The sequence below is a fragment of the Bufo bufo genome, chromosome 1, assembly GCF_905171765.1.
Source record: "Bufo bufo chromosome 1, aBufBuf1.1, whole genome shotgun sequence".
Taxonomy (NCBI): Eukaryota; Metazoa; Chordata; class Amphibia; order Anura; family Bufonidae; genus Bufo; species Bufo bufo.
This window is the reverse complement of record NC_053389.1, coordinates 786,308,988-786,326,444: the sequence shown is the minus strand read 5'-3', so window position 1 is coordinate 786,326,444 and position 17,457 is coordinate 786,308,988. Positions and strand designations below refer to the sequence as shown.

General features: G+C 45.6%; 1 protein-coding gene across 1 annotated transcript in view; it reads right to left on the bottom strand.

Moving 5' to 3' along the window:
• Positions 1-5,545: 5,545 nt before the first annotated feature.
• Positions 5,546-17,457, bottom strand: part of LOC120988474 (vascular cell adhesion protein 1-like) — a 59,153-nt gene continuing 47,241 nt past the window's right edge. The window contains exons 7-10 of the mRNA XM_040415961.1: positions 13,604-13,730; positions 12,499-12,692; positions 5,803-6,066; positions 5,546-5,721 (exon numbers count right to left, since the gene is read on the bottom strand). Of these exons, the coding sequence (XP_040271895.1) occupies positions 5,546-5,721; positions 5,803-6,066; positions 12,499-12,692; positions 13,604-13,730 (761 nt within the window). The remainder of the gene's footprint in view (positions 5,722-5,802; positions 6,067-12,498; positions 12,693-13,603; positions 13,731-17,457) is intronic.

Here is a 17,457-nt window from a genome sequence, read left to right as displayed (position 1 = left end):
GCAGCAGTCTCTTCGGCTTTTTGATGACTCTGTTAGCAGGATTTCCCAGGGCCATCCACCTAGCCCTGCCCCAGAAGTGGAAGAGATTGAGTGCACCGATGCCCAACCACTTATGTTTCAAGATGAGTACATGGGAGGACCACCGCAGCACGTCTCGGATGATGACGAAACTGCTGGGGCTTTCGAAAGTGTGCAGACCGACAAGCAGGGCAGGGGTGAAGACTGGGTGGAAGATGATGTGGAGGACGATGAGGTCCTCGGCCCCACATGGAATCAAGGTCATGCGAGTGATCTGTGTAGTTCGCAGGAAGAGGCGGTGGTCGCACAGAGCCACCAGCACAGCAGAAGAGGGAGCAAGGTGCAAAAGCGGAGCGGCCGTCCCCTAGACAGTACGCCTGCTTCTGCCCACCGCAGCAAGGGACCGAGCACACCAAAAGCCAGCTCCAAGGAGTTCCCTGGCGTGGCACTTCTTCAGACAATGTGCTGACGACAAGACACGAGTGGTTTGCACGCTGTGCAATCAGAGCCTGAAGCAAGGCATAAACGTTCTCAACCTGAGCACAACCTGCATGACCAGGCATTTAAGTGCAAAGCACGAGCTGCAGTGGAGTAGACACCTCAAAAATCAAGAAAGGTCTCTGGCTCCTCCTGCTTCCTCTTCTGCTGCAGTCTCGGCCTCTTCATCCACCTCTGGAGTGACAGTGCCACCTGCCACCCCGCAAACAGAGGATCTGCCAGCAACACCAACACCTGGGTCACCAAGCATCTCCACAATGTCCCATGGAAGCGTTCACCTCTCCATCTCCCAAACACTGTAGCGGAAGAGGAAGTACCCCCCTACCCACCCGCGATCCCTGGCCCTGAATGCCAGCATTTCAAAATTACTGGCCTTTGAAATGCTGTCATTCCATCTGGTGGAGACAGAGAGTTTTAAAAGCCTTATGGTGGTGGCTGTCCCACAGTACGTCGTGCCCAGCTGCCACTACTTTTCCAGGCGAGCCATCCCTTCCCTGCACAAATAAGTGGGGGACAAAATCAGGTGTGCACTGCGCAACGCCATCTGTGGCAAGGTGCACCTCACTACGGATATGTGGACCAGTAAGCACGGTCAGGGCCGTTATATCTCCATAACAGCACACTGGGTAAATGCAGTGGCGGCTGGGCCTGAGGCGGATAGCCGTTTGCTGCATGTCCTTCCACCACCGAGGATTGCAGGGCGTTTTTCTTTGCCTCCTGTTGCTTCCTCCTCCTACTCTGCTTCCTCATCCTCTACCGCCTCCTCATCTGGTCAGCGTAACACCTTCACCACCAACTTCAGCACAGCCAGGGGTAAACGAGAGCAGGCAGTTTTAAAACTTATCTGTTTGGGGGACAAACCCCACACCGCACAGGAGCTATGGACGGGCATGGAACAACAGACCGATGAGTGGTTGGTGCCAGTGAGCCTCAAGCCCGGCCTGGTGGTGTGCGATAATGGGCGAAATCTCGTAGCAGCTCTGGGACTAGCCGGTTTGACGCACATCCCTTGCCTGGCGCATGTGCTGAATTTGGTGGTGCAGAGATTCCTTTAAAATTACCCCGATATGTCAGAGCTGCTGCATAAAGTGCGGGCCGTCTGTGTGCGCTTTCGGCGTTCTCACCCTGCTGCTCGCCTGTCAGTGCTGCAGTGTAACTTCGGCCTTCCTGCTCACCGCCTCATATGCGACGTGCCCACAAGGTGGAACTCTACCTTGCACATACTGGCCAGACTGTGCGAGCAGCAGCAGGCCATAGTGGAGTTTCAGCTGCAGCACGCATGGGTGAGTCGCTCTGCGGAACAGCACCACTTCACCACCACCGAGTGGGCCTCCATGCGAGACCTGTGTTCCTTGTTCCTTGTGGCCTTACAAAAAGACCACAAATCGTACGCATGGGCAAGCACTTTTCTTCATCCTTAACACTAAACACTGGGGTACCGCAAGGCTGTGTGTTGAGCCCTCTCCTTTACTCCCTCTTCACAAATGACTGTAAACCTATTCACAATACCAATACCATTATAAAATTTGCAGATGACACGACCGTGATAGGCCTGATCTCCAACAATGATGAAACAGCCTATAGGAAAGAGGTTGAGAACCTAGAGAGATGGAGTAAGAACAAAAACCTCATACTCAATACCAGGAAAACAAAGGAGCTAATTTTGGATTTTAGAAAGAAGAAACGAAATGGACACCATCCCATTAGCATTAATGGTGGAAACGTGGAGATAGTTCAAAGTTTCAGATTCTTGGGAGTTCATATTAGTCAGGACCTGTCATGGATAAAAAACACAACAGAAATTACCAAAAAAGGCCTTCAGAGGCTTTATTTTCTGAGGAGTCTGAAGAAAGCACAACTCCCAAAACAGCTGCTAGTCAATTTTTAGAGGTGCACCATAGAATCTGTTATCACATACTGCATTTCAGTGTGGTCCTCCGGCTGCTCTTCTGAGGACAAGAAGACCCTCAAGCGCATCATCAGAATGGCTGGAAGACTCACTGATACTTAGCTACCATCACTGGATGACATCTTCACTGCTCGCTGCAGCAACAGGGCAAAGATTATCTGCGGGGATCCAACTCACCCCGGCCACAGCCTTTTCATTCCCCTACCCTCCGGTAGGCGTCTTAGAGCCCTACATGCCCGCACCACTAGGCTGAAGAACAGCTTTTACCCCAAAACAATCAGTCTCCTAAATACTCTGAGATTATTGCCCCTTCCTAGGAGAGAAACTACCACAGACTGAAAGTGACTGCTGTATTCATAACCCCATGATGATCTCTTGTCTGCAGTGGTGTCTGATCAGTGTGTATATATACTCATAAGCACTTCCTACTTTGCTCTTGCTATATATATATATGCTGTGAACTGTGAATAGTAATGCTTTCTAGTGCAATGTTTTGTTTTTTTCTAGTGTAATGCTTTAGTTTAAATGTCAGTTCTTGTTCCTCTGTCCATGGCATCTAGGATTGCTCCAAACAACATTTCATTGTATTGTACATTGTATTACATTGTATTGTACAGTGACAATAAAGGCATCTTATCTTATCTTGTTGAGCTGTTTTGAGTACTCCACCACCATGGCCAGTGCCGATAACGCCGTTCTCAGCGTTACTATCCCCCTTCTATGTCTCCTTGAAAAAACGCTGCTGGCGATGATGGAAGAGGATGTGGCACAGGAGGAGGAGGAGGAGGAAGAGGGATCATTTCGTAGGGTTTCAGGCCAGTCATTCACAAGTGGCTCCGAGGGTGGGTTCCTGCACCCACAAACGCTAGGTACACAATTGTCCAGCCAGGGCACAGTTCTGGAGAATGACGAGGTGGAAGATGAGGAGGAGGAGATGGAGGAGGATGAACCGTGTTCACTGCAGGGTGGCACCCAAACCAGCTTATGGCCATCACTGGTGCGTGGCTGGGGGGACACAGAGGACACAGACGATACACCTCCCACAGAGGACAGCTTTTCGTTGCCTCTGGGCAGCCTGGCACACATGAGCGATTACATGCTGCAGTGTCTCCGCAATGACCGCCGAGTTGCCCACATTCTAACTTGTGCTGATTACTGGGTGGCCACGCTGCTGGATCCCCGTTACAAGGACAACGTACCGTCCTTAATTCCCTCACTGGAGCGTGAGGGAATTTTTTTTTTCCCCCTCACTGGAGCGTAAGGGAATTTTTTTTTTCCCCCTCACTGGAGCGTAAGGGAATTTTTCTACAATACTTGATGTTAATAAATTTGTTTGCAACCTGACTCTGAGGAAACATTTTTCCGATAATTCCACAATAGCAGTTGATGACAGGGTAGATAATGAGAAACCCCGGGAGTCAGTTTGCAATGTTTTTTCCGGTCTTTCCTTTGTGAAACAATGCTCACTTCTCTGTTTGGAGGGGCTACAGATAGAGAATCAAATGTTTGATGCCAAAGTTGATAGCCAGGAATTCAAAACCAGGAATGCTAGTTTTTATCCTATGAAATCACAGGTTCCTAGCATGGATACCTTTCAGGAAACACTTGAGAGGGAATTTACTGAGATCCATACTCTCCAGGTTAACCAGAAACATAGGTATGAGAACCTTACTGGACGACAGGGAGAGGCCTTGAAACAACTAGGGGAGTGTTCAGACCTAGTAATCAAAATGGCGGACAAGGGGGGGTCCGTGGTAGTTATGGACAGGGATGTTTATTTTGGGCAGATGATGGACATGCTGTCGGACTCTTCAACATACAGAAGACTGGATGGAAATCCTATTGATAAATTCAAGAAGACTTGCCAGTCCCTTTTAGATAAAGGTAGGGACAGAGGCTTTATCAGTGATAAAGAACATAGTTTTCTGTATGTTGAAAGCCCAGTTACTCCCATCATACATGCCCTCCCTAAGACACACAATAAAGAGGTACCCCCCCCTCTCCGCCCTATAGTATCGGGTATTGGGTCGCTATTGGAAAGACTAGCAGAAGGGCTAGATGCCATTCTCCAACCGTTAGTTAGGAGACTACCAGGTTTTGTCATGGATACATCGGATGTCCTGAGGGCATTCTATGACAAATCCTGTAGTGAAGATTACATGTGGCTAACCCTTGATGTGATCTCCCTCTATCCTTCTATCCCGCACAATATAGACCTTCTTGCAATGGAATATCACCTGCACAGATACAGTTGCCTCTCGACAGATTTTGTGGACTATATAGTGGAGGTGACTACACTGCTCATGACTTCCAATTACTTCAGTTTTGACAAGAGGTTCTATTTGCAGATCAGGGGTGATTCAATGGGGGCTAAATATTTGCCATCCCTTGCCAATCTCACCATGGCTTACTGGGAGGAGCGCTTTATATTTATGGAGAACAATCCTTTTGCGTGTGTCGTGGTCTGGTATGGCAGATACATCAATGATTTGCTCCTTATTTGGGGCTGCGGTGTGTCTGCCATACCAGACGTCTTGGCATATGTGAATGACAACCCATATAATTTGCAGTTCACTCACCAGTTTGATGCATCCTCGATCTGCTTCCTTGACCTAAAGTTAACTGGGGTACCTGATTTAACTATCATGACAGAGACCTTCCGTAAGGAGGTGTCGGGTAACACCATCCTCAGGGCTAACAGCCACCACCCGGCGCATACCCTCCGGTCTGTGCCGTGGGAGAGTTTGTTATGGCACGTAGGAATTGTAGCATGGAGTCTTCTATTCAAAAAGAATGTGTGATTATTCGAGACAGAATGAAAAGGAGGGGATAGCCTAACTGGATGCTGTCTAGGGCTGCCCAGATAGTCAAAAACAGGACTAGAAAGGATCTTCTGTTCAAACACCCGGGTAATGGGTACAGAAACAAAAAAGAATTAAAGTTTAGGTATAAACCCACACTTGTCCTCAATTACAGCAGACAATTTACGGCAATTAAACGGCTATACTAAGGTGAATTCCGATCCTTTATGAGGACCAATTCCTTTTTAACTCTCTGCGGGATGGTTGTAGGATAGTTTTCAGACGTCCTGGCAGCCTGGCCAATAAATTGTCTCCCTCCTTATTTATTTCTTCCACTGCTAAATCTAAATCTACCTGGCTTAGACATCAGGGTTTTACAAAGTGCGGAGGTCACCCCTGCAAATCCTGTAACTATGTACAACCCACTACAGTGTTTGAGAATTCTACCATATGCAGTGAGACACTCTGCAGTCCGCGTGTGATAAGGGAGCCCTTCTAATAAAAAAATTAAGTGTACTTAGCCCTTAATAATAAAGCACCCTGAATGTAGCTTTTGATATATAATATACTACTTACCATACGCCATAACTATGGTTTGACTTGTTAAAAATATGTCTCCAGAGTCCAACACGCAGACACATGTTGAGTTCTCCCAGTCACGGACAATCGCTTGCACTGCCAACCAGTTGGGCCCCCTCTCTGTCTTCTTCTTGTATAATCTGGTATCATAGAATGTTCTGTCAGGTTTAGGAGTAGAGCAGTTTAGCCACACAGCCTCTCCCAATGAGACGAACAGCTCAGAACTTGTGGCTCCGAACCCCAACATGTCCTGGGACCTCACTGCAAAAGAAATCACAAGGCAACGATATATGATGGAATAACTGGAATCCCTGGAGACATACAGTACAGACCAAAAGTTTGGACACACCTTCTCATTCAAAGAGTTTTCTTTATTTTCATGACTATGAAGGCATCAAAACTATGAATTAACACATGTGGAATTATATACATAACAAACAAGTGTGAAACAACTGAAAATAAGTTATATTCTAGGTTCTTCAAAGTAGCCACCTTTTGCTTTGATTACTGCTTTGCACACTCTTGGCATTCTCTTGATGAGCTTCAAGAGGTAGTCCCCTGAAATGGTCTTCCAACAGTCTTGAAGGAGTTCCCAGAGATGCTTAGCACTTGTTGGCCCTTTTGCCTTCACTCTGCGGTCCAGCTCACCCCAAACCATCTCGATTGGGTTCAGGTCCGGTGACTGTGGAGGCCAGGTCATGTGGCGCAGCACCCCATCACTCTCCTTCATGGTCAAATAGCCCTTACTTTCAAAGTTTTCCCAATTTTTTCGGCTGACTGACTGACCTTCATTTCTTAAAGTAATGATGGCCACTCGTTTTTCTTTACTTAGCTGCTTTTTTCTTGCCATAATACAAATTCTAACAGTCTATTCAGTAGGACTATCAGCTGTGTATCCACCTGACTTCTCCTCAACGCAACTGATGGTCCCAACCCCATTTATAAGGCAAGAAATCCCACTTATTAAACCTGACAGGGCACACCTGTGAAGTAAAAACCATTTCAGGGGACTACCTCTTGAAGCTCATCAAGAGAATGCCAAGAGTGTGCAAAGCAGTAATCAAAGCAAAAGGTGGCTACTTTGAAGAACCTAGAATATGACATATTTTCAGTTGTTTCACACTTGTTTGTTATGTATATAATTCCACATGTGTTAATTCATAGTTTTGATGCCATTGTTAATACAGTGTGTTGGATGGTGAAGGCCTAGTGATCACAGTACCCAGGTCCTGGTGGGTAAGGGGTATAGTGTGACTACTACCTATTCCCCATTATTCATTCATGATCTTTGCAGAGACTGAGGACATGTAGTGTGGGACTTTCCTTTACAACCACACAATTTGTAGTAGTGTTGGTAAGAACCTGAAAGAGAAGGGTGAGAGTCCCCTCCATCATAGCTGGGCTATGGGAAACAGTCACTGCAAACGAGGATCTGGTTGGTAAGTAACCACTATACAGCTGGACAGAGCTCTTTATGGTTCCTTCAATTGTCATGACATGAATGACATTAAGTTGTCTTCAATTACCTTTGACAACGAGACACTCATCTGAGCTGTAAATGAGGTCCCATTTTCTATCCATTTCTCAATGTTAATTACAGGAGCTTCTGGTAGTGCGGATATTATAGCAAAAATAAATATTAATATGAGATATTAAAATGACTATAATGTATTAACCCCTTAACACGAGATCAGCCAACACGAGATCAGCCAACAAGAGCTAATACACATAGCTGGGATAGGATTGGAGATCACTTAGATTCCTGTAATTTAACTCATTAGACTAAAAAACACATAGTAAAATAAGAAAACAAATGAAGCATAAAAATGCCTTTTCCGGCACATTTTTTTTTGTTAAAAAATAATAAAAAGCCTACCCAAACGCATTATCTGTATCACTGTGTCTGCAACCTGATCTGTTATTTAACCCACAGAGTGAACTAAGAACGAATCAATGACGGCTTTGCTGGAATTTGTTACTTCTGGGTCCACAAAAAAAAAAAGAAGCAATAAAAAGTGATCAAAGCTTCATGTACCCCTTAAATGGTTCTAATAAAAACTATTGCTTATACTAAAAAGAATATGTCCTCTCATACATACATCAATGGCTAAATAAAAATAATTTATACCACATGATGATCTCCCAAATTAGTAAACCCAAAGAATGCAGAATCACTGTTTTTCCCCAACCCCCCCAAAAATAATTTCCGTGCATTATATGTACTCAAAATAAGTACCATTTAAAATACAAATGCTCTTGGAAAAAAAGTCACATCCTGAAGGCCAAAACAGATCACATTCTTAAAAATGTGGAAACATTTTAAAATATCTACCTGAGCTGACATAACCAATACCATTCCATTCTTGCACACGTTATGATTGAGAGCACTGATTGGCCGACAGAGGTAATACGCATGTACAGTATATGGCACATCATACTTCCAGTGGGGACCAGAAGCAGCGAAGACAGGAGACACGGAGCTGGAACCATGAAGTTTTGCGCAGAGGAGTGGTGCAAATTTTTATTTTGAGACCATGCTTATGTAGTGCCCTGGAGCAAGGCTACATTGGACTATGGATGGTTCTGGACATTTGACCCTATTGCTACTATGCAAAGCCATCAACTCACTACTCTAATGCACTTTGAAGGGTTAACTTGCACTGTGATTTAGGCTGTTGTTTACACTTATACTGTTTTATATTGTTGAACTGCATTTACATGTTTATTGTAATATATCCTTATCATTTGAACCTATTACAGTATATTGACACTGCACTGTGGAAGTGGTTAATGCCCAGCCAGCTAATACTGAGAGACATTGGGACTTTCTACCTACGCACTGAGAAGTTAGGAATCTTCCACAGTTACTATAAGCGACTATGCAAAGTTTTGGGTGGAAAAAGCCGGACACACTGACCTTTCAATTGTCTGATTTAGCTCTTTTGTTTACATCTGAAGATTTTTTTTTATACCTGGATAAACTGCTTAGTCATTCCCATAGATTGTATTGAAACTCTATACAAGTCTATGACAGACTGAAATTGCAACATTGCTTCTATTTAGCCTGTGATTCTCCACTCCACCAGATATATTTGTTGTCTGCAGATAGGGACCAGTGTTTCGTAGAACCTTCTTCTGCCGGGGAGGAGACTGTAGAAGCCAGATCAGTGTATTGTTTTGCACTTGAGTTTCTCCAATAAAGAAGCACACTGGTTTAATGTAAACCCTGGTTATCTGGTCTTATTTTCAGATTGGGGTGCACCATGCCTTCTCATCCTGTCCAGAGAGCAGCAACATGTGGTGACTCCTCAATGGTGTCCAGGGAACTCAGCATAGCATTGGGGCTACCCAAAGCCAGCCACTGCACTCAGCCACCTCTAGATTGTTTAGGTCTCAGACAACCCCTTTAAAAGGGTTTTCCGGGATTCCTAAGGTTTTTAACAGATTCAAACTGGAATCTCCTGACCTGTTTTCACTATGTAAATATATCCCTCTAGTTTATTTACATCCTGTACAGTATGTAGCACTTTCTGTTTTTGCATCCAACCAAACCCATGATGCACTTCTAAATTCTCTATGCAGCTCCAGCATCACCCTCAACAACGCCCAGCTAGATTATAGCTCCTCCCACCAGCTAGTTACATAGACACTCCCCTAGCACTGCCCCGCCCATGAACATAACATCACAGGAAATAAGAGCTGCATGGACATGGTCATGTGACCACAGCCCAGAAAAGAAGAGAGAAGTAAAACTACAGCTACCTTCATAAATGATTATTTTAAAGCAGTGGTGCCCAACCATTTTTCGCCTGAGTGCCGCACTAGACTTGGTATAAATTCCATGGGCCGGAACTAGGTAGCTTTGCCAGAAAGAAATGCAAACGCTGTGAGGGGGCATGTGTTAGCATTACTACTGTGAATAGGGCACATATCTGGCATAACTACTGTGAGGGGGCACATATCTGGGCATAACTACTGTGAGGGGGCACATATCAGGGCATAACTACTGTGAGGGGGCACATATCAGGGCATAACTACTGTGAGGAGGGCACATATCAGGGCATAACTACTGTGAAGAGGGCACATATCTGGGCATAACTACTGTGAGGGGACACATATATCGGCATAACTACTGTGAGGGGGCATGTGTGAGCATTACATCTGTGAAGAGGGCACATATCTTGGCATTATTACTGTGAGGGGGCACATATCTGGGCATACCTACTGTGAGGGGGCATATATTAGGGTATAACTACTGTGAGGAGGGCACATATCAGGGCATAACTACTGTGAGGGGGCACGAGTGAGCATTACTACTGTGAAGAGGGCACATATCTTGGCATTATTACTGTGAGGGGGCACATATCTGGGCATAACTACTGTGAGGGTGCATGTGTGAGTATTACATCTGTGAAGAGGGCACATATCTTGGCATTATTACTGTGAGGGGGCACATATCTGGGCATAACTACTGTGAGGGGGCATGTGTGAGCATTACTACTGTGAAGAGGGCACATATCTTGGCATTATTACTGTGAGGGGGCATGTGATGTATACATGTGTGTAATGTATGTAGTGCAGTATGTGATGATCACACACTGCACTACATACATTACACACATGTATACATCACATACTGCGCTGTCACCTTCTTCTGCAGGTCTACCTTGATGTCTGGTCTTTAGGCTTCAGTCAGATCCTCCACCGCCATGCTTGCGCCGTGTGCCCGACACCACCAGGAGCTGGCCCCTCCTCCTTTCATCTCACGTTGGCTACTCCTACAGGAGGGCGCTCTATGGCTCCAGTGCCCGCCCAATCTTACCAATCAGGGGCGCAGCTAGAAATGACTGGGCCCCATAGCAAAAAAATGTATGGGCCCCCCTCCCGGATCTCCCACCCCCACATACCTATCGGACCTCCCACCCCTTCCAGAGCTCCCACCCCAACATCCCCACACCCCTCCCTAGATCCCCCTCAGTGTCATCCACAGATCCCCCCTCAGTGTCATCCACAGATCCCCCCCTCAGTGTCATCCACAGATTCCCCCTCAGTGTCATCCACAGACCCCCCCCTCAGTGTCATCCACAGATCCCCCCCCCCTCAGTGTCATCCACAGATCCCCCCAGTGTCATCCACAGATCCCTCCCTCAGTGTCATCCACAGATCCCCCCCTCAGTGTCATCCACAGACCCCCCCTCAGTGTCATCCACAGATAACCCCCCCTCAGTGTCATCCACAGATATCCCCCCTCAGTGTCATCCACAGATATCCCCCCTCAGTGTCATCCACAGATATCCCCCCTTAGTGTCATCCACAGATATACCCCGCTCAGTGTCATCCACAGATATCCCCCCTCAATGTCATCCACAGATACACCCCCCCTCAGTGTCATCCTCAGATACACCCCCCTAGTGTCATCCACAGATATCCCCCCTCAGTGTCATCCACCCACAGATATCCCCCTCAGTGTCATCCACCCACAGATATCCACAGATATCCCCCTCAGTGTCATCCACAGATATTCCCCCTCAGTGTCATCCACAGATATCCCCCCTCAGTGTCATCCACAGATACACCCCCACTAGTGTCATCCACAGATATCCCCCCTCAGTGTCATCCACCCACAGATATCCACAGATATCCCCCCTCAGTGTCATCCACAGATATTCCCCCCTCAGTGTCATCCACAGATATACCCCCCTCAGTGTCATCCACAGATACACCCCCCTCAGTGTCATCCACAGATATCCCCCCTCAGTGTCATCCACAGATACACCCCCCCTCAGTGTCATCCACAGATATCCCCCCCTCAGTGTCATCCACAGATATCCCCCCCCTCAGTGTCATGCACCCACAGATATCCCCCCTCAGTGTCATCCACAGATATCCCCCCCCATCCAGAGCCGCTTCCTAGCTAATTTATTCACTGCACTTGCCTTGCCTCTGTGAAATTGAAGAGAAGCGCCGTAATCTCGCACAGGCGCACTGGCAGAGACCAGGAAGACGGTGCATGCGCACTTCAATGCCTCTGCCAGTGTGCCTGTGTGAGATTACGGCGCTTCTCTTCAATTTCACAGAGGCAAGTGCAGTGAATAAATTAGCTAGGAGCGGGGGCTGGGAGATTGCAGGCACAGGCAGCATCGCTTTGCTGCCTGTGCCGTTCGCAGCGCTCCCTGCGCTGATAAAGTCCGGTCACTGCGCGGGCCGCATGACACGGCTTCGCGGGCCGCAGGTTGGGCATCACTGTTTTAAAGGATGTTGATGCAAACTGGAAACCCCTTTAAAGGTTATGTACCTGTGGCCTTTTTTATTGCATTTTAATTATTTTGGAGTAAAAATATTTTTTCAAATTAGTCTTTATTAAATATGTCCAAGCATTTCAGTCTGTTTGCAGGCTGTCAGTTTGTGTTTTCTTTGAATTCCATATTCTGATGTTCCATGTGTAGCTCTCATCTCTGATCTCCTGACCGCATAAACAATATTTAAGCAATAGTCTTATCAGTTGATAATATAATAAGTCCATAGGTTTCCATTACCTTTAAGGCTCTCATTGAGCTCAATATTAAATTCATAAGCAGTGAGCTCCCCCTGTTGGAAATGTTAGAAATCCTTAAAAATGTTTCCCCCTAAGACTTTGGTCCACAATTCACATTCTCTAGAAGACAGAAATGCCAGGCTCGTGATCCAACTTACTGTAGGTCTGTACGGTTTTCTCCGTGGACTTGACTGTGTGGACCTCTGACCCTAGTCGTAGAATGGCCTCACAGGAGAACGTCATAAAGTTGTCACTGCGACGAGCTGTAAATGTATGTAAATGACTCACAGTCCTTCTGTTCACCACGTGTGGTCCTTCATATGATTTAGTGTCAATGACATCCCCTCCTCTGCTGATGTACAGTACAGACCAAAAGTTTGGACACACCTTCTCATTCAAAGAGTTTTCTTTATTTTCATGACTATGAAGGCATCAAAACTATGAATTAACACATGTGGAATTATATACATAACAAACAAGTGTGAAACAACTGAAAATATGTCATATTCTAGGTTCTTCAAAGTAGCCACCTTTTGCTTTGATTACTGCTTTGCACACTCTTGGCATTCTCTTGATGAGCTTCAAGAGGTAGTCCCCTGAAATGGTCTTCCAACAGTCTTGAAGGAGTTCCCAGAGATGTTTAGCACTTGTTGGCCCTTTTGCCTTCACTCTGCGGTCCAGCTCACCTCAAACCATCTTGATTGGGTTCAGGTCCGGTGACTGGGGAGGCCAGGTCATCTGGCGCAGCACCCCATCACTTCCTTCATGGTCAAATAGCCCTTACTTTCAAAGTTTTCCCAATTTTTCGGCTGACTGACTGACCTTCATTTCTTAAAGTAATGATGGCCACTAGTTTTTCTTTACTTAGCTGCTTTTTTCTTGCCATAATACAAATTCTAACAGTCTATTCAGTAGGACTATCAGCTGTGTATCCACCTGACTTCTCCTCAACGCAACTGATGGTCCCAACCCCATTTATAAGGCAAGAAATCCCACTTATTAAACCTGACAGGGCACACCTGTGAAGTGAAAACCATTTCAGGGGACTACCTCTTGAAGCTCATCAAGAGAATGCCAAGAGTGTGCAAAGCAGTAATCAAAGCAAAAGGTGGCTACTTTGAAGAACCTAGAATATGACATATTTTCAGTTGTTTCACACTTGTTTGTTATGTATATAATTCCACATGTGTTAATTCATAGTTTTGATGCCTTCATAGTCATGAAAATAAAGAAAACTCTTTGAATGAGAAGGTGTGTCCAAACTTTTGGTCTGTACTGTATATGGTAAGATACCCCAAAGGAGCAACTTCATGAACCGTACAGTTGATGATATATTCTTTTCTTTCCTGTAGCTCAGTCTGCAGGTCTATAGTGATGTCGGAAGGCAGAGCTGCAACAACATCACAGGTATATTCATGTTAATATATTAATATTGGGAAATGCTAATTGCTTTGATAACTCAACATGAATTGGTCCAAACTTTGAAAACATAACACACACTCAGGGTGGAGATTTATCATCATGGGTTTAAAGAGTGGCAAAAAGAGACGGGCTCTATTTCAGAGAGGGCTGAAGTCAGTGGTGGGTTGGGTATCAGAAAGTGCAGAGGTCTCTATGGGGAAGGGGGACATGATAGAAAAGTGGTGGAAGGTTGAAGAGATACTGTTGAGGACAGATAACACATATGATATCAGGAATTCTATTAGACCATGGGTACAGAAGCAGGCCTAGAAGGTGGTGGCGGCTCTATGAAAGTCAAAGGCCTAGAAGGTACCAGCGGCTCTGTGAGGGGAGGCAGGGCTGGATGACAGGGGACAGAATGTGGTTGGGGCACTGTGGGGGCAGGGGACACAGAAGGGCCCTTGGAGGCAATGGCAACACAGAAACCTTCACACAGGGTGCCATCTAACCTAAGACTGATCCTGCCTTTGCAGAATATAGCAGATCACTGAAGGTCCTAGCAGTGGGACACTCTGCAGCCTGCTTGTGATCAGGAAGCCCTTCTTATGGAAAAATTTAATGGACTTACCCGTTAACAAAAAGTACCCTGGTTGTAGTGTTTGATATATAATATACTACTTACCATATGCCATGACTATGGTGTGACTTGTTAAAAATGCATCTCCTTTGTCAAGCACACAGACACATGTTGAGTTCTCCCAGTCACGGACAAGCATTTGCACTGCCAACCAGTTGGGCCCCCTCTCCACCTTATTCTTGTATAATCTGGTATCATACAATGTTCTGTAAGGTTTGGGAGTAGAGCAGTTTAGCCACAAGGCCTCTTCCAATGGGATGAGCATCTCTGAACTTATGACTCCGAACCCCAACATATCCTGGGACCCCACTGCAAAAGAAATCACAAGGCAACTACCGGTATATATAATTGAGTAACTGGAGAATTTTCGCTCCCAGGTGACATATATTGTTAATATAGCTATACACTGTTTTATTAGATGGTGAAAGCCTGGTGATCACAGTACCCAGGTCCTGATGGATAAGGTATATAGCGGCACTACAACCTAGTCCCTGTTATTCATTCGTGCTCTTTACAGAGACTGAGCATATGTAGTGTGGGACTTTCCTTTACAACCACACAATATAGAGTAGTGTTGATAAGAACCTGAAAGAGAAGGGTAGTAGTCCCCTCCATCACAGCTGGGCTATGGGAAACAGGCACTGCAAACAAAGATCTAGTTGATAGCCACTATAGAGATGGACAGTGCCCTTTATGGTTCCTTCACTTCTCGTGACATGAATGTGCAGCAAATTCCTGAGGAGCAGGTGCAGAGGATGGGAGTGGTAGTGGCTCTGACGAGATGTTGTGTCATGGCGTACTACCTCAGGACAATGCTCCCTGGGGATTGGTGCAGTGGAAAGGTAGCTTGAGGAATGAGACTAGAAGTAAAGGAATAAAAGTCTCTCATTCATCAGTGCAAAAGATAAATTGTAGTAAGTCCATCAGTTGTTTGGACCAAATGCAATTTCTATCCCCTGATGATGAAGTCTTGTGGCTGGCAAAGTGGCAGTTAATGGTACCTCTGGTATGCTATCTCGCTAATGCCTCTCTCTCTAATTTTCTGGCTAACAGCTGTGTGCTTGCATTTGTGGCTATGAGTGTCCACTATAGAATGCAGGCTTTGAGTTGGTCTGGCCTGGATGTAATCTATGTGATGGGTGTCCGAGCCATAGTCCTTCACCTGCAGAAGGATCTGTAAAGCTGTGGCTTGCTGGTCACTATGCTGACTGTAAACACTGAAGCTTTTCAGGTATCTGTTTCTTTGACATTCTTGCAGTCTCTCTGGAGTAGAGGTCTTACAGAAGAGTTGGATCTAATGCTGGCCCTTAAGACCCTTGGAGCAGGAACAATTGGACGTGCTTCCTGAGTCCTCAATAGTCTATCTGAAACTCCCCCATCTGAGAGGAAGCAGGACCACCCCACTCCTACTAAGAGGGGAGGAATGGGATGGTTATTCCCATTCCTAACACAAACTACTGCTAGTAATACCTCATATGCTGTTATACAGTGTAAACGGGAACCTGGTAAGGCATAACACAACAAACAACTGCAGATATCCCCAGGTCTAGGGCACTGCAAACGACATTAACTAAGGTGTTTTTAATGACCATTTCAAGTTGCTATTTTGTGGAGGAAATCCACTGGCAATGAGACTCAGCTGTAAATGAGTTCCCATTTTTTATCTGCAGTACCCCAAGCCTGGGCGTATCTGCAATGTTTATTATATTTTATGTTTTACAGCGTTTAGTTAGCACAGTGACCAGCCTGCAACAGCTTTACAGACCCTGCTGCAGGTGGGGGACTATGGCTCAGACACCAATCACCTAGGCCAGACCAACTCAATGTCTGCATTACACGGTGGACTCCTACAGCCACATGTGCTAGCTTTCAGTTGTTAGACAGACGTTCAGGGGAGAGACATCAGCAAAATAGCATACATTGTCTGCCACTTTGCCAGCCACCATATATCATCATCTGGGTAGAGAAATTGCAGTGCATTCAACTACTGCCGTATGTAATACAACCCCTATTTGGCACTAACTAAAGAGAGACTTCTATTTTTCTACTTCTGCCATGATTCCTTATACCACCTTTTAACTGCATAGAATGCCAGGATGCAATGACCTGAGGGAGTTCACCATGACACATCATCTCATCAGGGCCACTACCACTCCCATCCTCTGCAGCAGCTCCTCAGGGGCTCAAGCTACTGTCTATTTCTCAACGTTTATTACAGGAGCTTCTGGCAGTGCTGATATTTTAACAAAAAGAAATATTAATACATATAATATATTAACATAAAATATTAAAAAGACTAATGAAAATATGTATGAAAATATGTAAAGCCTATGGCATTGTATGTGTAGTGTCCCACTACGTAAAGGTGGGCACTACTAAGGGTCATGTTGCCACCACCTCCTGTGGGAAATTGCTATGGTATTTTATATTGCATGGTAATGTGTATTTTCATGTTATTTCCTGTGTACCAGGCCTGCTAGGCGTGTAGTTTCTCCTCCCAAGCTGTAGAGGGAGCTAGGGAACCTCCTAGTATATATAGTTAGGCCCAGACAGGAAAGAGTTAGTTCAGTCTAATCCAGGAGGCTAAGTAGCTCAGACTAGCCTGCCTGAAGTTCCAGGAGAAGAAGTTTCCTCGTGAAGTTATCCTGCATCTTGCAAAGTACAGAGCAGTGCTAATATTATCCAGCAAAGCTGAAAGGCAGAAGGTTACTTACAGCAAGTGGATTTATACCAGAGGAAGGTTTCCTTACCCAAGGATAAAGCCAGCTATTAGGCACCCGGGCCTTGGAGAAAGTTAGACAGGATTTTGCAGAAAGTACAGCCTGATCTGTGAGTTTATTCCCTCTGAGTTATCTTGCTAGGATTCTACCTGCCATTTATGTAAAGCCTGCCTGTTACCAATATCCTTCATATGGAACTGTTTGAAGCCTGTATATAGTTGAACTGTTCAGTAAAAAGGAGTTCTGGTTCACTACAATCGTGTGTACCTCAATTATTCCTCCAACAAATCGGTGTGCCACCATTACCGGCACTGGCGTCACGAACTGTAAGGGATCTTGCCACCGGCACGCTAAACTTC